General features: G+C 39.4%; 4 protein-coding genes across 5 annotated transcripts; all 4 read left to right on the top strand.

Annotated features, from left to right (window-relative positions):
• Positions 1-1081: 1081 nt before the first annotated feature.
• LOC146317642 (uncharacterized) lies at positions 1082-6272 on the top strand. 2 transcript variants are annotated; one of them, XM_084732928.1, is made up of 5 exons: positions 1082-1537; positions 2714-2780; positions 2855-2975; positions 3065-3323; positions 4613-6272. In XM_084732928.1, the coding sequence occupies exons 1-5, from the start codon at positions 1223-1225 to the stop codon at positions 6074-6076; spliced, it is 2226 nt and encodes a 741-aa protein (XP_084589054.1). In that variant the 5' UTR covers positions 1082-1222; the 3' UTR covers positions 6077-6272. The 2 variants fall into 2 exon arrangements, with proteins under 2 accessions (XP_084589054.1, XP_084589055.1); XM_084732929.1 differs by lacking the exon at positions 2855-2975 and having other exon boundaries at positions 3271-3323.
• Positions 6273-8105: 1833 nt separating this feature from the next.
• On the top strand, positions 8106-11483 carry LOC146317641 (uncharacterized). Its single transcript, XM_084732783.1, has 2 exons — positions 8106-8751; positions 10058-11483. The coding sequence occupies exons 1-2, from the start codon at positions 8476-8478 to the stop codon at positions 11435-11437; spliced, it is 1656 nt and encodes a 551-aa protein (XP_084588909.1). The 5' UTR covers positions 8106-8475; the 3' UTR covers positions 11438-11483.
• A 1484-nt stretch (positions 11484-12967) lies between these two features.
• On the top strand, positions 12968-18476 carry LOC146317640 (uncharacterized). The gene is made up of 3 exons (XM_084732782.1): positions 12968-13861; positions 15719-15995; positions 16363-18476. Exons 1-3 carry the CDS (start codon positions 13662-13664, stop codon positions 17746-17748), a joined length of 1863 nt encoding a protein of 620 aa, XP_084588908.1. The 5' UTR covers positions 12968-13661; the 3' UTR covers positions 17749-18476.
• A 2835-nt stretch (positions 18477-21311) lies between these two features.
• Positions 21312-25193, top strand: LOC146317639 (uncharacterized). The gene is made up of 5 exons (XM_084732385.1): positions 21312-21711; positions 22539-22638; positions 22740-22839; positions 22934-23186; positions 23639-25193. The coding sequence occupies exons 1-5, from the start codon at positions 21430-21432 to the stop codon at positions 24887-24889; spliced, it is 1986 nt and encodes a 661-aa protein (XP_084588511.1). The 5' UTR covers positions 21312-21429; the 3' UTR covers positions 24890-25193.
• The last annotated feature ends 236 nt before the right edge of the window (positions 25194-25429 follow it).

Below are 25429 nucleotides of genomic sequence, written 5' to 3'. Positions count from 1 at the left end.
TGCACACTGGTCTTTTAAAGTGAAGTTGAGGCTTTGAACCCACGTAGGGGAAAAAGTAAAACAAAAGCTACAAAAAGTGCTGATGCAAGACTTTGCATCTGGTTGAACACACGTCCCAAAACACAAAAAGGTGTCACATTACTAAATTAATGCAACCAAGATGCCTTCACAAGGGTTTTCAGTTATAGTGTTGTATGTTTAGCTAGTGATGAGTCTCAACAATAGTTTTGCCCATTAATTTCTAAATTGCACTTAACTGACATTTCTGGTCATGGTGTGCTGCTGAGTTGGTGGTCTAGTACAGTGTTCCCTGAACTTTTTTTTTTTTCTGGGGACCCACTTTTTTTTTTTTTTAATGATTAACATCATTACCTCTTTCACAATAGGCCTCATTAATAAATCTTGGGAGATTTACTTTGTGAATAAATTAACGTTCCTGACCTTTTTACTGCCATTTCTGCATCACTTTGCACGTTATGGAAAACATTTACAGATATTAAATATTTTATAAATGAGAAATAAATGCATTTAGGCTAAGTTAACAGGCCATCTCACTTTTTATTTCCTCTCATCAGGAAAACAACACAGGACATTTTAGCCTACTTCATAAATGAGACAAAATGGGTGGAGGAATTAGCAGGCTCTCAACATCATCATCATCATCATCATTATTATTATTATTATTATTATTATTATTATTATTATTATTATTATTATCATCATCGTTGCTGTTTTTTCGAGAATGGGATGAAGGTTGAGGAAGAACTTTTCTTTTCTATATCTTTTTTAAAATCTTTGTCGCTCTTTTCATTTAAATTATGTAGGAAATTTTAGTTTTTTTGTTTGTTTGTTTGTTTGTTTTACGTGTTTAAAAAGTTAAAATAATAAACAAAGCAGGAAACACAGTAAGTGCAGGTCTTGGGTGCATGGGTTGCCCGAACGTTTAGCTCAGTTACTATCTTTACTCAAGCGGTAATGCAAGATGCTGGATACCTACACGAGCCGGTGTACGCCTGACACCAAACCGAACTCACCGGCTCATAGCCCCGCCCATTCAGCTAGCTATCGCTACCGTAGCAACGTCAGCTAGCTCAATTAGCTTAGCGCCGTGGCTGAGATTGGAGAAACACCAAACCCAACCGTGTATTACTCTTTATAAACATTATAGACGCGGTCTCACCACTTTGAGAGCTAGAGGGTCAGGACTCCTCAGTTCGGGATCATGTGCTCGGTCTTCGGATGTTATTCATGGCGTCGTCGCTATGCTCAACGGTTCAAGTTACCAGAGGATCCAGAGAGGAGACTGGAGTGGGTCCAGTTTCTGGCTGCTGTCAATAAACAGCGTTTTAAAGAATCGTCCTGGACCGACATTTCAATTTGTAGCCAACACTTTAAAGACGACTGTTTTGAACTGACACCGAGTCATTCTGGTGAGACCAGCGAGGTCCGGTTAACGTTGAAGTCCAGCGCTGTCCCATCAGTGTGTCTCTACTTAGAGTCAGACCAACCTGACACACATCTGGAGAGACCCAAATGTGTAAGTCTGTCTTAACAGCTGTAACTACAGGCGTTACCACAATCACACATTTTTTTTTTACCCTCACGACCTTTATAACACATCATCTGACCATTATAATAACTTTACATAAAACTTCAGGGACTGATTGTTTTGACTAAGTGGAAAGAGTTCATTATCACTTCCAGAGATTAAACTTTAGATTATTTAATTGCCAAGTACAGTAAACGTGCAATAATTTCCCTTTAGACATGACATCAGGGCACCAAAACAGTAAATTTTCACTGGTAATTTTAAAATGGTAAATAACTATGAATAAAAAAAATGTATGTATAGCAGATAAATGAAGAAAATAAATCTAATATGTGCAGAATGCTGCTTAGAACCGTAACAATCTGCATTATGTTCTGTTAAATATATATTGGCACATACTGAACATCATACAAAATATAGACTGATATAGCTGTGATAATTCATTATTGTGCTGATATACTGGTATATTGGTTGAGCTCTGTGGTGTCACTCAGATCTTTCATTTTCATTTTTTCAGCCTAGGTTCTGCCCACAAAACTTTTGCAAACAAAACTTTTGTAGTTGCAAAGGAAAGATTTTGATTGGCATTTTAATCACAAATTTAATTCACTTGCAAGAAATTGTTTTTTGATTGCAGTATCGATAGTTTTGGTCTCAAACCGACTCTGTTTGATTGAATAATAAAGACATAAAGTACTCCATACTGCACTACTTGAACATGCCCAAAACATATTTTCTTAAGTGACCAGTAGTGCTGATCCACATCTTCTATGCTTACTTGTTGCCTTAGATGTTGTGTATGAGGCTGAACAGTTATTTGAACTTTTATTGAAATTGCAAGCTGGTCTGCTGCAACTTTCATACTGCAGGTGGCACAATATTTGTTAAAGGGAAAATGTGGATCAAAATACCATTTTGAATGAAATTCTCTCTACAGACCTAAGAAAACATCTTTTTGACATATATGTATGCAAAACCACACCATAATAATTTATTTTTTTCTGTAAAAATTAGAATAATAATGTAAAAAAAAAAACTTATTCTTCTAATATTGCACATCATATCATAGATGGTACTTTAACACAGTCCAAACACAATTTATAATGTATTGTCTGTTGCATTTGGTTGAATACAAGCCTTTTTGTTTTCTGTTACATTGTGTAGGATCCTGTGAAAATCACATGTGATGGCCCAACTTCCTGTTCTGAAGAATCAAGACAGACTTCAAGAGGTAAACTGTTTGTGTTATTTAAAGTCAAGAAAAATGAAGAATTTTCTCTCATATACTTTAAACTTAAATTGCAGATGCCCAAGAAAGCCCAGTCCTAAGAGGCCTCTTGGGTCCAACTGACACTTCAGACTTTTTTATATCTGTACATGGCCAGAAGCATCCAAAAAATGTGAATAGTGATTTGATGAAGAAAAAGTAAGTTTTCATTGCATATTTGCTTGCAGCTATGTTTTATATCAGGTTAGTATTTTAATATGATGTAATTAATTTAAATTGATTTGTAGAGCTGCACTTCTACAGAAGACAGGGAAGTATGTTGTGAACGAAAAACGCCTCCTCCAGTTGTTTAGCCGCAAGTGCCCATCATGCGGAAGTAAACTTCAGATGGAGAAGGTCACCTATGGGGTGGTTGTCATGTTGAACCAAAAGTGCCTTCAGTGTGAGTACAGAAACCATTGGAAAAGTCAAGTCAATGCCAGTGTCCCCACAGCTGAAGATCAACACTGGACAGGAGACAGAGAGGGAACTTCAGAGACCCAGCAGGTAGGATTACAGCAACATATCCACACACTCTGATTGTATCTTAAGAATTTTGCATCCAAGAAACTGTCTATAAGAAACACACGTAAACTCGCACGACACTGTTCAGTTTATGATCTTTCTGTACTCTACTTTTGCATTTCCCCGCTAAACTTTTGCATTACTTCACAATGAACTCTTCTTGCTATCATTTTGATTCTGTGGGTTATAAACTGTTTAGTTAGACGTATAAAGCATCGTGTAACAGCATTTTTTGCCAACACTAGATATCAAACAAAAGCCAGAGACTATATCGTGCTGTGAGCTGTAAATCCACCACTTCTAAGCAAGAAGGCAGAAGATAACCTTACCTCTGAGCCTGACCAGACAGACGTTTGGGCTTTTTATGCAGCCTTTTACTACAAGCTGAGAGAAGTGGATAACAGGTCGGTTTTAGCCCCATTTTCTATTTTATTTTATGCTTTTTACAAGGTTCATTACTAGAAGATGGGTCGGCTAAATTTATGTGAATTATTCACATTAAAATACCCTCTGCTCCTGTCTGGTCTTTCAAGTGGACAGATTGTTAAACCAATCCCCATCTTAAAAGCTAATGTTTTATAGTATGGCCATAATTTTATCTGCAAAAACTTTACCAAGACTTCACACAGTCAATCGGCAGACGTTCTCTATTCAGTGACATCATTAACCGCCCTGTGATAAGGTCTTGGGGGGTTATGGGTGAATTGTTTCGAAAGTGGAGTCTGTTTCCATTAAATATGTATTTAAATATGTATTTGTATGCTTCAATTATTTAACTCAAACTAACTCAAAAATTTTGGAGAACAACTTCATGTTTTCTAGGAGTTGGCGTGTCCACAGCAGCTATATGTCCATATGGGAGTATATTGAGGCCTCCAGACTCACCCTGGGTCTGAGTCCGCAGCTGCCTGTACCAGTTGCTGACTTCTTGACCGAGCAGAGAGGATGACTTGACATAATGGAGTGATTTTACCTGACGGAAAAAGTGAAGTGTGCTCACTTTGCAGCTACTTCTGGGGACCAAAGTGTCCCTGGAAGTGCACTACACACTCACTGACAAAAAAAATTTCTAGACGTTAAAAATCTCATTCGACTGAGGAGGTCTCTGACTGATGACTGCATCCGTCAGCTTTCAGGGGGCACGCCTTGTCCTCTGCTTGCCCCTTCTTGTTTTTTTTTTTTAGTTCAGCCTAATATTTAAAACAGTCTGCTACATGGACTTGAACTTTTTAAAAAATGTATCCGTATTCATTCTTGTCATTGTATTACAGGCAGCACCAACAGATGACACCCACAGCGCTGTCACAGAGCTCCCAGAGGTCATTGCAGTTGTTGATGAGGAGGGTGAACCCAGGGACGGAACGGTGGAATCCATTGATGAGGATGAGGATTGGAAGCCAGTGAATGATTTTTTGAAGGCTAGGGAGCTTCGAAAGGAAACAGGTGACAAAATCGTAGTTGAGGATGACGATGAGGATGACGATGAGGATGACGATGATGATGACGACGATGAAGATGAAGATGAGGACGAGGACGAGGATGAAGAGGAAGGATCTGGTTATTACATCCTACCTGTCCCCCGATTCAGTGAACTCTGCACAGAGTGTGGGAAGTTTTTCAGTAAAGCGAGGCCTCATACTTGTGAGCATAAACTTAAACCCTATTCTTGCAACATTTGTGGAAAAAGATGTGTCAGTGAGGTCGCTCTAAACTGTCACAGCAGAGTCCATGATGAAAACTATGAGCATCGATGCAAATACTGCTACAGCACGTTCAGAACAAAGGTGGACAAACAGACACATGAGCACACCCATGTAATTGAGGGAAAGCCCTATAAATGTCCCGACTGCTCAGAGACATTTGCCACAAATAAGCAGCGCAGAATCCACCTCGAGGACCACAGAGGACCCCCGCAGTTAAAATGTCACATCTGTGGGATTGAATTCCGCTCGCCACCTTACCTCCAGAGACACTTAGCTGTGCACACAGGAGAGAAGCCATTTAAATGCTCAGTGTGCCAACGTGGCTTCAACCAGGCAGGTCACCTGAAATCCCACATGCGTCTGCACACAGGAGAGAGGCCTTATAAGTGTCAGCATTGTGACAAATGCTTCAATCACAACGTGAGCTTGAAGAGTCACGTCCAGCGTTACCACTCGGCGAGCTCTGGATGTGAACAGAAAAAAGAAAAGATTAACAAAAAGAAGAAAGAAAAAAGAAAGGAAGGGGAAGGTGACACCGGTGAGGCTGAAGGTAATGGGAACAAGACAGGTGCCGACAATGCAGAAGAAGAACAGGACTCAGAAGAGAAGGAGCAGGAGGAGATACAACATAGAGCTAAATCATACAGGAAGAGCACTGGCAGACCCATAGGACGACCGAAGAGCAATGAGTCAGGCAGTGTGGTGCTGGCAGTTCAAGTGGAAGGCCAGTGTTCAAACAGTAAGACTAAAAAACAACGTGCACAGAAGTTAAAAAGAACACGGTGCAACAATGAGGAAAGTGAGGGTGAGCCAAGTGATGGAGAGACACCCGCTGATTTAGCAAAGGAGAAAGAGGAGAAGAGCAAGAAGGTGATAAACAATACAGCCAGATCAAGGGGAAGACCAAAAAAACGTGTTAGTGACTCAGATTTTGACCCAGAGGAAAGAAAGAAAAAGCGGTACAGCAACCAGAACAGAGGTAAAAGTTCAGGGAAGCGCAGAGGAAGACCAAGAAAGAATCTAGTGGTGTGAAGATTTGTAAAATGAACAGAGCCAAAAGAGAAGAAAAAAGCATTCTCACACAGAACTGGACTATTTTCTTACATAATATGACCAGGGTCTAGGTCAGATTCCATTGCCTTTTACCATAACTTTTGAATCTTGTTCCCTGATGTATAAACTGTGGGTTCAAATGAGATGAAAGCATATTAAACAATGCTGATGTTAAGTGCCTCTGTCCCTTTCTGTTGTCCATTACTTTATTTTTCGTAATACTGTCATGTTATTACTATGGCCATGAAGCCATGACTGGAAAATGGTCTCCATAGTAATCATAGTGGTTATTACATCACCCAAAGCTTAAAGGGGTTAGTTACCATAAATAAAATGGTAAACTCTGGGTGTAATTTAGCCACGTTTAGAGATTTCTGAGATTTCTGTCCAGTACAGTTGAGGTGAACAGAATTTGGTTTGAGGTGTGTAAAGCATTGTATATTAGAGTATTGCAGCTATTCCAGAAAAAGAAAAACAGAACAGTATCCCGTTACAACATGAAAGGTTTATTGTTGTACAAGATTTCTCTTCATGTTAAATAACAGGATATTTTCATGATATTACGACATGCAGTCTTATATTACAAGAAACTTTTCTTGTTCTAATAGTGTAGTATTTATCTCAATATATTGACAAACATTGCATGTTACAACTTGATAACTTGTTACATGAAGCGTGTCACATTATAACATAACATTTTATTATACATTATAATATTTTATAACGATAATTTATCACATTATAACATGTAATGTTTTTCTTTATAGCAAGATAAATAGTATTTTGTTTTAACAAGAAAAGTTTCATTTTATAACTGTTATCATGTTATAATATGAAATAATTTGTTATAACAATACGTTATCACATTGTAACATGAAACCTTTCAAGTATAATGAGATATATATCATTGAAAAGTTTCTTGTTATATTGTATATGTAAGTTTGTATGTTGTAATAGGAAGATATCTTGTTACAACATAAAAATATTTTGTTATAATGTGGAAAACACTTTGCTATGTCATTAAAAAAAAACCTGATCAGTATCATGTTGTAACATGATCCTGTATTGTTGTAACAAGATGGCTTCCACATTATAACACCATATTTTCATATTATTACAGCATACAAAGATATCATGCAACTAGAAACTTTTCTTATAACAATTACTATTTATCTGCTTAAAACGTTTAACATTTCATGTTATAATGTGATAACTATTGTTAACTTTTTTTATATGATGTAATGTTATAACCTGAAATGTTTCATGTTAAACTATGATAAATACTGTTATTACAAGAAGAGTATAGTGTCATAACAAAACTATATAAACTACTTCGTAGTATATAATAGTATATATTTGAAACGTTTCTCGTTATGACATGTTAAGCTTGTATGTTTCAATACTATGGAAATATCTCGTCATAACATGAAAATATATAATAATAACATAACAATAACTTTTCACGTTTCACTTTTTCTGAGGTAATTTTAAAATTGAACCATTATATATTTGTCCACAGTGTCCCTCTCCCCGTGATAATCCACATACATCAATATGAACAGTCCTGATGTTATCTGACAATTAAAAAAGTGCTTTTCATGGGCCTCAGTAACCCTGGGATACGCCTGATACTAAACCACACGAACCCCGCCACGAAGCTGCGTCCATTCAGCGACCACTACAGGTACAGCCTCATGTCTAGGAGGGAAACCCATACTAGCGAAAGTTCTCGCGAGAGTCATGATTTTAACCTAAATCATGATCTGACACTAACCGTAACCGATTGTTAACGCTCCATATAGCTATCCAGGTTTTCTGAAGAGTTTTCACACCATAAAACATTGAGTAGTTTGTGCAAAGTGCATAATGAAGCGGCAAGGCGCACAAATCTCGCGAGAGTTTCGCAAATCAAGGGTTCCCTTCTACGTCATAGCGTTATTATAGAACTAGATAAGGCTTTGCCACCGCCATTTCTCCAGTGGCCACTCGCGGTATTGCAGCGAAAATTCCCCGCAGGCCCAAAAAGCATTTTCCCTCACAAGCCATTAGTATAAAAAAAAGCTTTATAAAATTGTTGATAGGACAGGCATATTCAGTGGGCCTTCCTAACAGGAAGTAAACTCGTAAGGTAGAAAACTCTTTGGCTTATGCGCCATGCGAGCAACTCTCACTGGACTGAATGAGCGCCATCTTTGCATTCACCATCTAGTTCATTATTGTAGACCCTATCCAGATACGGCTAGCTGCTAGCTCATGTGCAGTTGGGACATTAGAATAGGAGTCGAGACTGAGGTCTACCCCCCACTCCTTCAGTCACTGGGCACATTATAACGTTGTGCGGTCACTTTTGAAACTGGCGAGACAAACTTAAATTCAAGATGTGCTCGGTCGTCGGATGTGACCGTCGCAGTGCGCAAGCGTTCAAGTTACCGGAGGATCCAGAGAGGAGACTGGAGTGGGTTCAGTTCTTGTTCGATGTCAATGGACAACGACTTAAAGAATCGTCCTGGACTGATATCACCATCTGTGGTGATCACTTTACTGAAGACTGCTTTGTAGACATGTCTCCGTCGACTGGCATGGTCCAGCTAAAGTCTAGTGCTGTCCCATCACAGTTTATCCAGACAGAGCCACAGGAACCTGAGACACATCAGGTGAGGACAAAATATAGGTGGTGACTTTACTTTAACAGCTTAAATCTCCAGCTCTCAGTGCACCGAAACACATAAGTTGCCCACTCCCACTGACGCAGCGTATCAAGCAAACGGTTCATTGACGCCACATTTTCTTTAGGGTTTGTTTGTTTTCATACACAAACCCAGCTGAGTGGACGGAGTTCATTAACCCTTTGTCTAGGGTCTGATTTAAATTAGTCATTTAAAACGGGGCACAACCACAATAGAAATTTAATCGCCAAGTACAGCAAATGTGCCAAATGTATTTTTAGGCAAAAAAAAAAAAAAAATGTGTGCGAAGTGGTTCTGGCACAGTATTAAGTTATTAAAGCAATTCTAGAGATCCAACAGGTAGAACTTGCATTGTCAAACATACTGCACCACATGCTAGATCAAGAGTTTAGTCTCCTTTTTAAAGTTATTGTGTATCCAATAAAGTTTTAAAAATAAGTCAGAAACTATATGCACTATTCAGTGTTCTGATTTATGATATTTAGTTCATGGTTATGCACTTATATATGTGTGTGTATATTATGATAAATTGTGATATAGCATAAGTATTGTCTTTTCCTGGTTTTAATGGCTACATTACAGTAAAGTAATGTACTTTTCTGAACTTGCGTCTACCTACATCGATGAGTTGACTTACAGAGAAATAATCATCAGCTATTTGGATAATTATTTGTTTTGTAGGTAATTTATCAACATAAATAGTGAAATGCCTCAATTTCCCTGCTTTTCTTTGTCATAAATCATTGTAAATTAAATCTATTTGGATTTCGGACTCAAAAAACAAGTAGAAAATAGAATTTTTCTATTCTATATTTCACTGCCATATGCACATTGCATATGAACAGTGTATTTTCTTTGACATATTGCACATGCATATAAACATTTGCAAGTTACATGTTTCTATGCACTTTGCACATTCCCTGTTACTGAAAATAATATTTTTATTTTTATTTGTATTTTATTAACACTGCCACTGTTTGTGTTGCTTTGTCAAATCGAAATTCTCCTATAGGGGATCAATAAAGGTACATCTTATCTTACTTTAACTGTGTCTCTTGTCAGCTGTGATTGGCTTTTTTGGACAGGGGTGTCATAGACCAAATGATTAATTAATTGATTGTTTATGAAATTTATTATTAGTTGCAGCCTTATAATTAGGACAAAATTCCTAATGTGTTTGTGCTTGCATTTCTTTGTTTCATATTCATCCTGTACAGACTTTCAAAATGTTCCATTGTACCCACACCCATTCTCTTCATTCTGTCTTTCACAGACAGTGTCAACAGATGACAACCAGAAAACTACAACAGGTGTCTCTGAGATTGTTGCTGCTATCGATGATGAGAGTGATCCCATGTGTGAATCAGAGGAATCAAGCGATGAAGGTGACGTCGATTCGGATGAAGATTGGAAGCCAAAGAAGGGACTTTTACTGGAGAAGGAGCTTCGTAATAAAGAATCTCGTGAACGGAACAATAATGATGATGGTCCTCCACTTTCTGCCAAACACAGTGAACTCTGCACAGAGTGTGGGATGTTTTTCAATAAACGGAGGCGTCACACGTGTGAGCATAAAGTTAAACCTTATTCTTGTAACATTTGTGGTAAGAGGTGTGCTACTGAGGTCGCTCTGAATTTTCACTGCAGAATCCATGATGAAAACTATGAGCATCGATGCAAATACTGTCATATTACGCTCAAGACAAGGGTGGACAAACAGACACATGAGGAGACTCACTTAAGTCAAGAAAAGCCCTATAAATGTCCTGACTGTTCAGAGACGTTTGCCACAAATAAGCAGCGTAAAATCCACCTGGAGGAGCACAGAGGCCCCCGACAGTTAAAATGTCACATCTGTGGGATTGAATTCCTCTGGCCACTTTCCCTCCAGAGACACTTAACTGTGCACACAGGAGAGAGGCCGTATAAGTGTTCAGTGTGCCAACGTGGCTTCAACCAGGCAGGCCACCTGAAATCCCACATGCGTCTGCACACAGGAGAGAGGCCTTATAAGTGTCAGCATTGTGACAAATGCTTCAATCACAACGTGAGCTTGAAGAGTCACGTCCAGCGTTACCACTCGGCGAGCTCTGGATGTGAACAGAAAAAAGAAAAGATTAACGAAAGGGAACGTGATACTGGCGATGCTGAGGGCAATGGGAGCAAGACAGGTGCAGATTCAGAGCCTGACAACGCAGAAGAAGAGAAGAATTCAGAAGAAGAGGAAAAGGAGGATATAATGAACAGACTAATGAAGAAAAAAAAGAGAAGCACTGGCAGACCCATAGGTCGGCCGAAGAGCTATGAATCAGGCAGCTTGGTGCTGGCAGTTCAAGTGGAAGGCCAGTGTTCAAACAGTAAGACTAAAAAACACCGGGCGCAGAAGTCAAAGAGAACACAGTGCAGCGATGAAGAAACTGAGGACGAGGCGAGTGACAGTGACACATCCTCTGATTCAGCCGAGGAGGAGGAGGAAGAGAAGAGCAAGAAGGCGAGAAAGAACACGGCCAGATCAAGGGAAAGACCAAAAAATTGTGATAGTGACTCAGATTTCGACCCAGATGAAAGAAAGAAAAAGAGGTACAGCAGTCAGAACAGTGGTAAAAGTTCAGGAAAGCGCAGAGGAAGACCAAGAAAGAATTTAGTGGTGTGAAGTTCAATCAACAATTGTGAAAAGAAACGAGGCAAATAAAGCAGACATGCATACAGAACAGGACTGGTTTGATTCTGGCACAGGTGGTTTATAAAGCTTATAACAACCCTTCAAGACTGTGGCAAGAGCCCCACTACACGTCATTGATACTAACAGTATTAGTCTTATATGCGTGCAATTAAAGTCTATGAAGTCTGTGTGTTATTATTTTATTAATCTACATATATAGGCATTTATATTGTGTGCAAAATCTCAATTTATCAAAGTTTTTTATTTTGTTTTTATTTCACACTAGCTTTGGCAATATAGACATCTATTTCATGCCATGCTATCATGCCAATATCATGTGTAACATGATTCAATAAAATAATCATGTGTTGTCCAAAGGGCCTAGATTTTAAAATGTTTTTACTAACATGAAAAATAATGTACCTTTTTGTTGAAGTGTAATCTGAATGCCACTGTGGGCTTGAACTTCCTGGTTGATATTTAGGCTATGTGACATTTCATGGGTGTAATTGAAAAATTATATTTGTTAAATTACCTTATTAAGTTTGTCATATTATTACTTGATATCACCAGGAACTGTTATCATACTTAGGATTATGTCTTTCCAATGTACATCACCATATTTCTCAATTATTCTCTTATCTCTCTAAAATGACAACAAAAGTGGGGAAACAGAGGGCAACTGTAACACACCCAGTTCCTTCAATCAGAATTTTTTAGCAAAGGTTTTAACAAAAACTGACTTTGAGGTATGAAAATTACTTTTTGGATGTATTTTTCGTCTGCTTTTTAAAGTGTAAATATAAAGTTACAACAATTTTAACTCTAGGTTATTGGTTAAAACTTAATATGGACATACTATGCTAATATAGGTGTTGCTAGCTGGCGTACAAGATTGTTACAACTGCCCCTGAGACACATGGCTTCATGTACGCACTTGTATGACAGTGCTGACATACTTTTCTGTTGGAAAATGAACATATTTTACCAAATTTAAAATTACTTTTAACTCAAATCAAGTAATTAAAATCTAGTTACCACTAGAATAGTTACCTGGTCTTCTGAGAAATAGAAAGACTTTTCTTTGAATAGATATGATGCCTGACATCTAAAATAATTTGACCCAGTTCTCAGGTAACATTATTAGATACTACAGCAGTAATGTGATTCATTTCTGTTATGCTGTGATACAGTGATTATGATTTGGCGGCACAATGGGACAACTGTAACACTGACTTCTTGCATTTAATTTGATATCATAGTTTTCATTAGTATAAATCAATTGTATTATTATTTAAGGCACATATAAATCCTAAATCAAAAGATGACTAGTGTATTTCAGGTACTCTGTGAGTTATAAAGGAAAATCTAAAAGAAAATGTTACAGTTGCCCCCGTTCACCCCTACTCTTGCTGGATAACTTTCAAAACTGTCAAACTGAATGATGGCGAGGGAGAGCACGCGGTATTTTTTTCCTAGGATGGCGGAGGAACGACTCCCCCCCACTCCGCCTCTGATTGGTTCACCCCACCCAATCACAGCTCTTACTTCTAAACCTACCCTCTCCGTGACCAACCAAACCAACGACGGCAACGAGTACTAGCCAATCAGAGGCAGAGTAGGGCGGATCGCCCCTTTACCATCCTAGGAAAAAACTTGGCTCCCGCTGTGGTACAGTACTGAAACAGTCCTTCACGGGAGTAAAACAAGCTTAGGAGTTTCCATATAATCCGCCCATCTATCATAAAAACGTAGCGACTGTGCCAGATCGTAAGCACGCCTCCAAGATGAAGCTATGAAAATGGCGGACAGAGACCCGAAAAAACGCAAATATAGCGAAGCAGACAAAAGCTCGTCCCAAAACCAGAGCGAATCTGGCGTCGGCTTTCCCTCACTGTGGGAGAGGATGAGGATGAAGAGCGGAAGGAGTTTTTAATTGGTTATGAAACCGTCTCAGTTTAATACTGATGCCGCTATATGACCTACATAAGGAAATGAGACCATCAGCGAGAAGGCTATTTCTGTGCAGTTATGTCTGTCACTGGTCCCCGCTGAAATCAGACCAAACGATTTACGCCACGCAGGCTGGAGGAGCCTGTGTTTACATTTTCCCAGGCAAAAGTTCCGCAGTGACGAGCACATTAACCAGTTAGGAAGGACCAGGAGAGGAGTTTGCTTTAGAGATTTTAATCTTTGACGTTGCATTTCTGTGGATATGGCTGATACCGGCGCGGGACCGGCAAAGAGAAAAAGAAAAAAACTGAACGAGGAACAAAAAAAAGCTAAAAGGGACAGTGACAGAGTCAGGGCGAAGACACGAGTCAACCTTGGTCGGTCATTCAAGAGATGGAGGGAACTGCGGGACTCAGGAGGGTTCAAAACCGATGCTGAGCTGGCCCTCTTCCTCCTGGACAGGTATGTAAGACATGGAATATAGATAACTTTAGCTTTCTCAGCAAAATCAATATTACTGATAGGGGAGGGTATCGAGAACCGATATTTGCCGATACTGCTGAATGATCAGCACTTAAATACTGGTAAGTTACTGGTTACCGATACTGCAAGCAGTGTTTATATTATGTTACATTAGTAGGTGGAAAAGGAAAGTGCTCATTTCCCAAAATTTGGTGAAAATGTAGCTATGTAACAATTTAAAGCTACAACAATGTGTTTTTCTTTTTATTGATTATGAAACAGTCTCAATTTATTACAGTTGCCTCTATATGACCTAAATACAAGTTAATGAGACCATCCGCAAAAAGACTTGCTATTTCTGTACTAGTTATTCTTAATGCCTGCCACAGTCAGAGTGTCCTTGAAATCAGATGAAACTGGCCTTTGTTTACATTTTCCCAGGCGGTGTTACAGCGAGTGTTAACTGTTAGTCAGTTAGAAAGAAGCAGGAGGAGATTTTCCTTTAGATAATCTTATTTGTGACATTATATTTTGTTTATTATGGTGGCACTACTGTTTTTGTCCACATGGGCCTGCAAAGTCAACAGAATATGACAGTGTTTTGTAGTGGCTTTAACTTCTTACTGCTGCTGCTGCTGCAAAAAAAAAAAGTATTAATAAAATAACTTCAGTTTTTTTCACATCTTTTCAATAAGAGAATAGATAAGCATTGGTATCAACAGGAAGCAGAGCAACCAATCTGTTAGTTATAGGCTGGAGATATATTTGCTCTTTAATTACACTTTTTCGTAGAGTTAATTTCTGTGGACTTACACAGCCAGCTCACCAGACAGACGCAGGATATGTGAGGCAGCGGTGTGAATGTGTGTTAAAAGCAAGTACATCTCCAGCCTCAGGCTTACCTTCTGTCTTGACCACAAGCGTGCCAGACGTGTTTCTCACTTGCACTTCTCATGCAACAGAAACACTCTTATTTTAATCTGTGCAGCTGTCTGCACTGCTCTCTTTGTGTCTCGTGTCCTAGCTGCATCTGATGGATGTAAACATGACCTGAAGCATTTAGTTAGACTTCAAACATGGGCGAAGCAGACTCTCCTTTCAATTTACCCACCAGCTGAGACTTCTTGAACTTTCTCTGCAGTGTTTTTTCATGGGCAATCTGTACATTTACTGCCACTAGACAACTCCACTGCTAAACTTTACTCCTCCTGCTCTCAGACACATCTTTGTTCCTTTCTCCTTTCTCATCCACACCCACTACACACACAGCTCTGCTTATGCCACAATCATGCATCGTGTGGATGTAAAAATAGTTCGGGAATATTCACGTACATTGAAAGAAAACTGCCCAATGCACAGAAAGTCTGGCTGCTCCTTTAAAGCTAGTGCTTTGAAATGCACGGACAAGATGGGTCTTATATAGGCAGACGCTTCAGTGTGGCATGAACACTGTTGTCACATGAGCATGATGTTGACGTAAAGTTTGCGATAAGGGGTTACATGTAATGCAGGTGTATAAAACCTGTTATGTCCCTCCTGGTTTTCAAACCAACTGGTTGTGCAGCAGTTGTGTTCTGTCCCTGACACAGATTTGCCATCTTCAGACATTCATAAACATATTGCAGATGCTTTTCATGTCACACCTCATTACTTACTGTAGCAAATAGGATGGTATACGTGCTCTACTGAGACTGAATCCAACTTAATATGAACTTCCAAAAATTAATGTTTAAATAATTTCTTCAGTGATGAGAAAGAGAAATTTGGGGGGCAGAACATTTGAGGAAACACTGATGGGAGAGTGTATCTGTTTGGCTGCTGAGTTCTAAATATCAATAAGTATCAATCTTTCTGCAGCTTCGCTGACTGCACCTGTAAATCCAGGATGTGCTCGGTCGTCGGATGTGACTCGTGGCGTCGCAGTGCACAACAGTTCAAGTTACCGGAGGATCCAGAGAGGAGAATGGAGTGGGTTCAGTTCCTGTTTGAAGCCAATGGACAACGACTTAAAGAATCATCCTGGACTGATATCTCCATCTGTAGCGAACACTTCGTTGGCGGCTGTTTTGTAAACACGAGAGCTGTCCCATCACTGGGTATCACGTCAGAGCCAGATGAACCTGAGCCATATCAGGTGAGGCCAAATGTGTGTGGTGATTTGACTTTGACAGCTTAAAGCCCCGACTCTGAGTACACAGGAGGACATATGCATTACTCACTCCCACCTACACACCAGCATTCTGCAGACTACTGTTGACACCATATTTCAAAGGGTTTAGTTGTTTTGATGCACAGACTGCGCAGACGAGTTCATTCACATGTTGTCTAGAACATACATACACACATAATTGCATGACCCTTCATGATTTTTGTGGATGCTTAATGAGAAACTCTTTAATATCATGAGGACATTTTTACTATTTAAAGCCACATTTCCAGAAACTAGAACCAAAAATGTTCCATTTTACCTGCATTGATTCTCTTCATTATGTGTTTCACAGACCGTGTCGACAGATGACCACAGCACTATGACAGATGTCTCTGAGATTGTTACTGTTATCAAAGAGGAGAGTGTTACTGATGAGGAGAGTGATCCAGTGGATGAAATGGAGGAATCGGGCGATGAAAGTGACATGGATTCGGATGAAGATTGGAATCCACCGCAGGAGCTTTTACAGGAGAAGAAGCTCCGTAATGATGAATCTGATGAGGAAAACGAAACCAATGATTATTCTCCACTTGCCCCCAAAGACAGTGAACTCTGCACAGATTGTGGGCAGTTATTCAATAAACAGAAGCCCCACATCTGTGAGCATAAAATTAAACCCTATTCTTGCAATATTTGTGGTAAGAGGTGTGTCAGTGAGGTCGCTCTAACTCGTCACAGCAGAATCCATGATGAAAACTATGAGCATCGGTGCAAATACTGCCACATTACCTTAAAAACAAAAGTGGACAAACACACTCACGAGCAGACCCACCTATCTGAAAGAAAACCCTATAAATGCCCCGACTGTTCAGAGACATTTGCCAAAAATAAGCAGCGCAGACTCCACGTGGAGGAGCACAGAGGCCCCCGACAGTGTCATATCTGTGGCATTAAATTCCTCTGGCCACTTTCCCTGCAGAGACACTTAGCTGTGCACACAGGAGAGAGGCCGTTTAAATGTACAGTGTGCGAACGTGGCTTCAACCAGGCAGGCCACCTGAAATCCCACATGCGTCTGCACACAGGAGAGAGGCCTTTTAAGTGTCAGCATTGTGACAAATGCTTCAATCACAATGTGAGCTTGAAGAGTCACATCCAGCGTTACCACTCAGCGAGCTCTGGATGTGATCAGAAAAAAGAAAAGATTAACGAAAGGGAAAGTAGCAGCGGTGATACTGAGGGTAATAACAAGACAGGTGCAGATTCAGTGCTTGACAATGTAGAAAAAGAACAGGTTACAGAAGAGGAGGCGCAGGAGCAGATAATATATAAGCCAAAATATAAAAAGATTAGCACAGGCAGACCTATAGGAAGGCCAAAGAGAAATGCAGCAGGCAACTTGAGACTGACAGAGGAAATGCAGCAGCGTTCAAACTCTAAGACTCTACAATCAAAGGTGCAGAAGTTAAAGAAAACAGGTGCAGTAGATGAGGATAGTGAAGATAAACAATCAGATGACATATCATTTGCATTAGCAGAAGAGGAGGAGGAAGAAACGAAGGAGACAGCGAGGAAGAGTACAGGGAAACCAAGAGGAAGACCAAAACACAACACTGACAGTGATTTTAACCCGAAAGAAAAAACAAGGAAAAAGAGGTACAGCAGCCAGAGCAGTCGGAGGAACTCAGGGAAACGTAGGGGCAGACCAAAGAAGAGTCTAGCGGTCAGAAATGAATAAAAAATATAGAGGAAAAACAGGATACAGAAGAGGAGGACAGAGTATTTAGACCAGTGACTCGGATTTTGACCCGGAAGAAAGAAAGAAAGAAGGGGTACAGCAGCCAGAGCAGTGGTAAAAGTTTAGGGAAACGCAGAGTAAGACTAAGGAGAGATCTTGAGAGGACATCCAGACAGAACTGGACTGAATTCTTTAGAAATTATATAAACATGTAGGGGAGACTGGGGACAGCTGCAACAATTTTTGCATTTCTCCCAGTTTCTCCAAGACTCTTTGGACTAGACCAAACCAAACTTGAACGTACATCTGTCTGCTAATTAGGAATACCATTAGAAGGCGATTACATTTGATATACCCTTCAAAATATTTTTTTCAATGGAAGAAGTCAGATGTTGCAACTGACCCCAGCCTTTGGGACAGTTGGAACATGACAAGGGACGAGTGCAAGATGTTGAAACACATTAAATTTCACTAATTAATTTTCTTTTTGTCTAAATAAGCTATTCTTCTGAAAATATGCATTGTTTTACACTAGTAGTATAGTTTTATTTATTTAGTAGTATTTATTTAATTACAGTTATTGTGTATTGTTTGTCTATCCGTAGAACACAGGACTACCTTGAGTCAATGTGCAAATGTTAAAGGTGCTATTCAGTCTCTATATTTCTGTGTGAGACAGGAAGAATTGAACAATTTGCAATGCAATAAACTTTTATTAAACATGTAAACATGTATTTATTGTATAAAACTGCAACAAGAACTTGTTTATGTTGAAAAATTCTATTGTGTGGTCTGTTTTGATACACTGACCTTGACACATGTTAACCATGTCACCAGAAGTCAGCAAAACAAGGAGAAGGATTCAAACAAACAGAAGGTCGGGGCAGTCTGGTGAAATACACCTCATAAAAAAATACTTTCATACCTCTGAAACATTTTTTCTCAGTAAATGCAGCAGCAGACGCAGTATAATCCCTCACATTGGGGAAAACAGACTTGGTGCAACCATCTCCTGTTGCAGCCATCCCCAGTCTACCCTACATATAGGCCAGGTTCATGGTCAGAAGCTGCCAAAGCTGTTGCTTTTACTTCAAAGTACTTTGAAATCTTGTTACATTATGTGTAAACTATGGGATCAGACTGTATGAAAGTATTCCTTTCTGTTTTCGAGTACTTTTTTTGTTCATGTTTTTTGTTAGATGTAAGTCCAGTTTATCTCGAGTCCAAGTGGATGTTTGTACCAAAGAAAGAAACATCCTGAAAGAAATTCCTGAGATATCACATTCATAAGAATGAGGTAGACATGAGGTCACAGTGACCTTTGGCCACCAAAATATAATCACTTCATTCCAAGTGGTTCAAGTGGACATTTGTGGCAAGTTTGAAGAAATTCCCTCAAGGCGTTCTTGAGATATTGCATTCACAAGAATGGGATGACCTGAAAAGAAAAAAAAGCCTCTGGCCACAGCTGTCGCCAGCATGGACCCATAAAAAAAAGGTTTTTCAAAATTCATGAATCACTGGTGTCCTTCAGCACGCAGTCATGAAAGTGGACAAAAAAATAGGCTGCTCAGTCCAGTTGTATACAAGATTAGCTGCGGACAAGCTCCAGATCTGTAATTAAACCTTAATATATTTTTCAACAGTGTCCCTCTTCTCTGCATAACCCACATACCTCATTATGAACAGTGGAGACCTGCCTACTCTTCTACCTTCTGACTCTTATCCTACCTCTCATCGCAAATGATGACAAAAGAGATGCAAAACCATTGCTTACATTTAACAACCAGCATTTATTTAAGTCTGATTTAGCTCCTTATACTGCATATTCCATATTTTTTGTCATTTTTGAAATGGATTTATTCAGCTTTTTTTTAAAAAAGTGTTTCAGGGTCTATCTCTGGCCATATATAAAATGTTGAATTTATCAGGTATTACACATGCTCATGTCCATGTGTGTGCAATAAAAAAGAATGTTTTATTTTAATGAAGACAAATACATACACATTGCTGAAAATGCCAAATCAAATCAACATCTGCACATGTGATAGATGGTTCTGCTGTTTTATTTTAATTATTTATTAATTTGTTTAAGTGTAAACATTTTTAAATGAAATTATATGTACAGCACATTGATCTGTGTCTTGTGTATGAAGTATTGCATATAATGAAGATTTATTATTAAAGCTGCAGTAGGAAATTTGAACATAAACAGTGGAAAATCCTTCACCTCTCTCTTTGCTGCCTCATATCACTCCACTGAGCCTCTCCTGCCAAATGAAACACCAAGCATGCACCTGCATTTTTCTGGGTTTGGAGCAGGACCTAACTAATCCTACATTCATGTGGTGTTGGAAAAATGAGTTCCTGACTGGGAAAATTCATGTGCACGCCCCCTCAAGTTGGAACAAGTCAGACACCACATGCTGAGTCGTTGTCTATTGATTGATTTTTTTTTTTTAAAAAAAGCATAATTTAAGTACGACAAGTGGTTGTACATGCCTTCATGCTCTACTTGAAGGAGCAGAGGCCAAACTCAACAACAGAGGGAGTGTGGCCGTCAACAAATAAATTCAAGATGGCCAACTTCCTGTAGGATTTAGGCTATGGTGCCATGAGACTTTTTTGTATGCTTGGACTTGATACATGTGCCTACCAATTTTCATACATGTAGATGAAATGTGCTGCAGGAGCTCCTTATTTGAAATTGAAGATAACTTCCTGTTTCAGGGTGAAACATACAATTTGCCAAGTGTGCAAGTTTTATATGCTGTCGAACACATTTAGGCTCTCAAAAATGTGATTAATCTGGAATAAAGAAAAATAATTCCTTCAGATACAATAGGGTCCTCGCAGTGGGCTGTGCTCAGGATATACTAATGATAATAATAATAATAATAATAATAATAATAATAATAATAATAATAATAATAATGATAATGCAGGGACAAAATAGCATTTTCACAAATTAAACATAAATTAGTTGAATCGACCTCCCTAAAACAATATAGATAAATATATTTTTATATGGGCTTATATGATAAGAAGCAAAATCATAGCAGTTTTCAAGGTAACAAGGTAATTAATTAGGCCATTTTGCTAATTATTCAAATTGACTAATATGAAACTCTTTGCAACCAAGCCTAATCTCATTTGATGAGCCTACAGTAAAACTAAACGAATGTTTGATCAGAAGCGCATAATTTTATGAGATTAATTTATATGGCATTAATTTGGACCAGGTCTCGAAACTAAATTTTGCGTTGCCACCCATCTCTGTACAATATTCTGCCGGAATACGCCTGATTTCAAACCACGCGAACCCCGCCACGAAACCCCGCCCATTCCGCTGCCAACGCCGTCCGTCCAGCGATATTTTGCTAGGATGGCGAAGGAAAGGCCCGTCCAATTCTGCTTCTGATTGGCTTACCCTGACATTCTTACCAAGCTCTACCAATCATCAGTCCTTCTAACAAACCAAACCAACGAAGGCAGTGAACACTAACCAATTAGAGGGAGCGTAAGGTGTACCGTCTCCATCCTAGGAAAAGAAATTTGTCGCCTATCTCTGCCGTAACAGATATGTCAGCTAGCTCTCGTGTTGTAGAGGTCTGTCCCCTCACTGTGACGCTGTCCGGTCACTTTTAGACCTGGACAGAGTCAGACAAACTTCAGTCCAGGATGTGCTCGGTCGTCGGTTGTGATTCGTGGCGTCGCAGTGCGCAGCGGTTCAAGTTACCGGAGGATCCAGAGAGGAGACTGGAGTGGGTTCAGTTCCTGTTCGAAGTCAATGGACAACGACTTAAAGAATCGTCCTGGACTGATATCACCATCTGTAGTGAACACTTCACTGAGGACTGCTTTGATAAACTGACTCTGGAGACTGGCACGGTCCAGCTCAAGTTTAGTGCTGTCCCATCAGTGTGTGTCAAGTCAGAGCCACAGGAACCTGAGACACATCAGGTGAGGACAAAATACATGTGGTGACTTTACTTTGACAGCACATGAACCCACTCCCACCGACACAACATATCAAACAACTGCCACAGGGTATATTCTTTTGAACATTTGTTTATTTTAATACACAAACCCAGCTTAGTGGATGGACTTCATTCAAAAGTCATTCTTAAAGGGATAGTTCACCCAAAAATGAAAATCCATTCATTATCTGCTCATATTCATGCTGATTGAAGGTCAGGTTTAGGTTTTTTAGTCCAAAAAACACTGCTGGAATTTCAAATTAAAGCAGCATTGCAGAAACAGTTTTTAATTTTAGGGTGAACTATCCCTTTAATTATGGAAAAGTGGCCAGAGCCACCGTGCAAATATAATTATCATGTGCTGCAAACGTGCCCAAATAGTTTTATAAGTAGACAATTTTGTTTGATCAGTGTTTAGGTATTTATTGTTTCATTGATTAAATGACTCTCTGTCAAACCAGGCTTATATCAGCATGACAGTAATGTAAGTAAGTAAAAGTAATGAAATGTTGCTTGTACTGACACAGCCCTGTAGTATAGTTGATTGTGTACTGTATTATGAGCATATACCCTGTCTTTCTAAAGAGTTAATAACATAAGTCAGCTAAGGAATGTAATACTGTGTTATCTCTCTTCTCACATTGATTGATTCTCCATGCATATACATTTCTATTTTCATGTAAAATAAGTAATGAAAGGTTCTTTCAATTGAAAAGTCAACCAAACACAATATTTGTTGCTTTTATTACTATAACTCATATACAGTCCGTGCTACTACAGGCATTTACTATTTTGTGTTACTCTGTGCAGGAGCCTGTGGTAAAGACAGAAGTTGCCTCTCGGTGTGATGATCTGATATCACCTAATAGTCCATCTTCCTGTTCTGAAGAATCGGGACTGACTTCAAGGCGTAAGAAACTTGACATTGTAACGAGTAAATAAAAATGACGTGGGTATTCTCATTAATGATTTCTTTTCATGTGAATAATGAACTTTAACTTTATTTTGCAGCTGCTCCAGAAAGCCCAATGCCAACTGATACCTCAGCTTTCATGTCCGACTTCAGTCAGATGCTACAAAAAATCGCAAACCTTGACATTATCAGAGAGAAGTAAGTTCATCTTTTATATAACAGGTGTGCTTTGATTACGTCACGCTAGCTTTTTAAAGTTATCTCACAATTTTTTGTTTCAAATTCTTTTTAGAGCTGCTCTTCTTCAGAAGAAAGGGACGTATATTGTAAATGAAAAAAGACTTCTTCAGTTGTTCAGCCGCAAGTGTCCGTCGTGTGGTTCTAAGGTGAAAGTGGAGAAGTTCGCCTATGGGGTGCTCCTCATCTTGAACCAGCAGTGCCTTGAGTGCGAGTACAGAGACCAGTGGAAAAGCCAAGCCAATGCCGGTGTCCCTGAAGATCAACAGCTGGCAGGAGGCATTGATGTTACTCCAGAGACAGAACAGGTCTGGTGGAGATCTTCACTCTGCTGAGTGACCTCCTCTAGTTGTTTAAGTCTAATCTATCAAGCAAATATAATGAAAATGCAAAGCTATTTTTCAGCTTCTATGAGATTGTGCTGCTTTTCTTTGTCTTATACCATTGTAAACTCAAATATCTTTGGATTTTGGACATTTGAAGATGTCACCTTGGACTATTGACAGTTCTGATTTCTTTTTAGTATTTTATGACATTTCATAGTCAGAATGATTAATCAGTTATTCAAACAATTATCTGGAGATTCATTTGATAATGAAAATGATGTTTAGTTGCAGACCTGTAAATAGGTCAGAGTAAATAATCCTAATGTATCTGTGCTTGCACCTCTTTGTTTATTCGGCTTACATGTTTACCCGGCACAGACTGTAAAAATGTTCCATTCTACCCATACTGATTCTCTTCATTGTATCCTCCACAGGCTGTCTCAGCAGATGACAACCAACGCGCTGCCACGGGTCACTCTGAGGAGAGTGATCCCATGGATGAATCAGAGGAACTAAGCGATGAAGATGACATGGATTCAGATGAAGATTGGAGCCTGGAATCTGATGTGGAAATTGAAGTTAGTGAGCTCTGCACTGAGTGCGGGATGTTCTTCAATAAACGGAAGGCTCACACGTGTGAACATAAAGTTAAACCCTATTTGTGCAACATCTGCGGTAAGAGATGCGTTACTCAGGCCGCTCTGAGTTGTCACATCAGAGTCCATGATGAAGGCTATGAGCATCCATGTAAATACTGCCATGTTACTTTCAAAACTAAGTTGGACAAACTCAGTCATGAAGAGACTCACCTAACTCAGGAAAAGCCCTATAAATGTCCGGACTGCTCGGAGACGTTTGCCACATATAAGCAGCGCAGAGTCCACCTGCAGGATCACAGAGGCCCCCGACAGTTAAAATGTCACATCTGCGGGATTGAATTTGACCTGCCCAATGGACTCAAGAGACACTTAGCTGTGCACACAGGAGAGAAGCGGTACAAGTGTTCAGTGTGCCAACGTGGGTTCAAGCAGGCAAGCCACCTGAAATCCCACATTCGTCTGCACACAGGAGAGAGGCCTTATAAGTGTCAGCATTGTGACAGATGTTTCAATCACAACGTGAGCTTGAAGAGTCACATACAGCGTTACCACTCATCTAATTCAGGACATGAACAGAAGAAGGGTAAGAAATACAAAACTGTGAGCAATACTGTTGATGATTGGGAGATTAGGAACAAGAAAGGCTCAAACTCAGACCTAGAGAATGTAGAAGAACATGATGAAGAAGAAGAGGGAACAGACGTGCCAAAAAGTAAAGCAGGTAAACCCATAGGAAGGCCAAAGAGAAATGCAGCAGGCAACGCGGCTGGCCAGGTTTCAAGCACTAAGACTGCCAAAGGAAAAGTGCGGAAGTTAAAGACGAAGCATTACAGTGATGAAGAGAGTGAGGATGAGCTGAGCGAAAGCGACATGTCCTTTGACTCAGCAGAGGAGGAAGAGCACAGGAGTGAGAAAGTGACACTGAAGACAAGCAGATCAAGAGGAAGGGAAAGACATTCTGACAGTGACTCTGATTTTGACCCAGAGGGAAGGAAGAAAAAGAGGTTCAGCAGCCAGAACACTGGGCAGGGCTCAGAGAAGCGCAGGGGAAGACCAAGAAAGAATCAAGTAGAGGAAGACGTGTAAAAATACACTGCCATAGCTGAAACTGCAGCCTTTTCAATTTATTTTGCATTTTACTGTTGAGACATAACACCGCTTTGATTTCAATGTTGGGGCTAACATGGGATCAAACTGGGTGAAATTAGATTAAACTAGTTTGGTGTTAAGTGCCTGTTTTCCTTTGTGTTGTAAATGTTCAATAATTCAAGCTGTAAAAAAAAGGTCTGTTATGGTGGATAATTATAATTCAAACATACAATAAAATATTGGTGAAGAAGGAAACATTTAAAAGACGAATCTGAATAATGTTGTAGTAAAAGCATAGGTGTTACTGATAACACTAATGATGTCCCCAGTTTATTCTAGTGTCCTAAGCAAAGGCACTGTGATGACACAATACATGACCCAGACATTAAAGCAACTACATGAAATTCAACTATCATTCATTTTATTACATTTACACTTGTTATTTTCCTATTGTGACATGTCAAAGTGTCTTTTGTGAAGAAGGTCTATTGACCTGATTTAACATCCAATTGAAACTTTTGAGCGCTTAGGAGATTT

Source organism: Lutjanus erythropterus, chromosome 12 (genome assembly GCF_056507025.1).
Source record: "Lutjanus erythropterus isolate fLutEry1 chromosome 12, fLutEry1.hap2, whole genome shotgun sequence".
Taxonomy (NCBI): Eukaryota; Metazoa; Chordata; class Actinopteri; order Lutjaniformes; family Lutjanidae; genus Lutjanus; species Lutjanus erythropterus.
Note: the sequence above shows the minus strand (reverse complement) of the source record. Positions and strands in the feature narration are given on the sequence as shown.

Coding starts and splice junctions, on each gene's coding strand:
- LOC146317642 (XM_084732928.1), top strand. CDS start 1,223: ATGTGCTCGGTCTTCGGATGTTATTCATGGCGTCGTCGCTATGCTCAA. Junction 2,781..2,854: donor ATCAAGACAGACTTCAAGAG/GTAAACTGTTTG, acceptor CTTAAATTGCAG/ATGCCCAAGAAAGCCCAGTC. Junction 3,324..4,612: donor GAACTTCAGAGACCCAGCAG/GTAGGATTACAG, acceptor ATTGTATTACAG/GCAGCACCAACAGATGACAC.
- LOC146317641 (XM_084732783.1), top strand. CDS start 8,476: ATGTGCTCGGTCGTCGGATGTGACCGTCGCAGTGCGCAAGCGTTCAAG. Junction 8,752..10,057: donor AGGAACCTGAGACACATCAG/GTGAGGACAAAA, acceptor TGTCTTTCACAG/ACAGTGTCAACAGATGACAA.
- LOC146317640 (XM_084732782.1), top strand. CDS start 13,662: ATGGCTGATACCGGCGCGGGACCGGCAAAGAGAAAAAGAAAAAAACTG. Junction 13,862..15,718: donor GCCCTCTTCCTCCTGGACAG/GTATGTAAGACA, acceptor ATCTTTCTGCAG/CTTCGCTGACTGCACCTGTA. Junction 15,996..16,362: donor ATGAACCTGAGCCATATCAG/GTGAGGCCAAAT, acceptor TGTGTTTCACAG/ACCGTGTCGACAGATGACCA.
- LOC146317639 (XM_084732385.1), top strand. CDS start 21,430: ATGTGCTCGGTCGTCGGTTGTGATTCGTGGCGTCGCAGTGCGCAGCGG. Junction 22,639..22,739: donor ATCGGGACTGACTTCAAGGC/GTAAGAAACTTG, acceptor TTTATTTTGCAG/CTGCTCCAGAAAGCCCAATG. Junction 23,187..23,638: donor TTACTCCAGAGACAGAACAG/GTCTGGTGGAGA, acceptor TATCCTCCACAG/GCTGTCTCAGCAGATGACAA.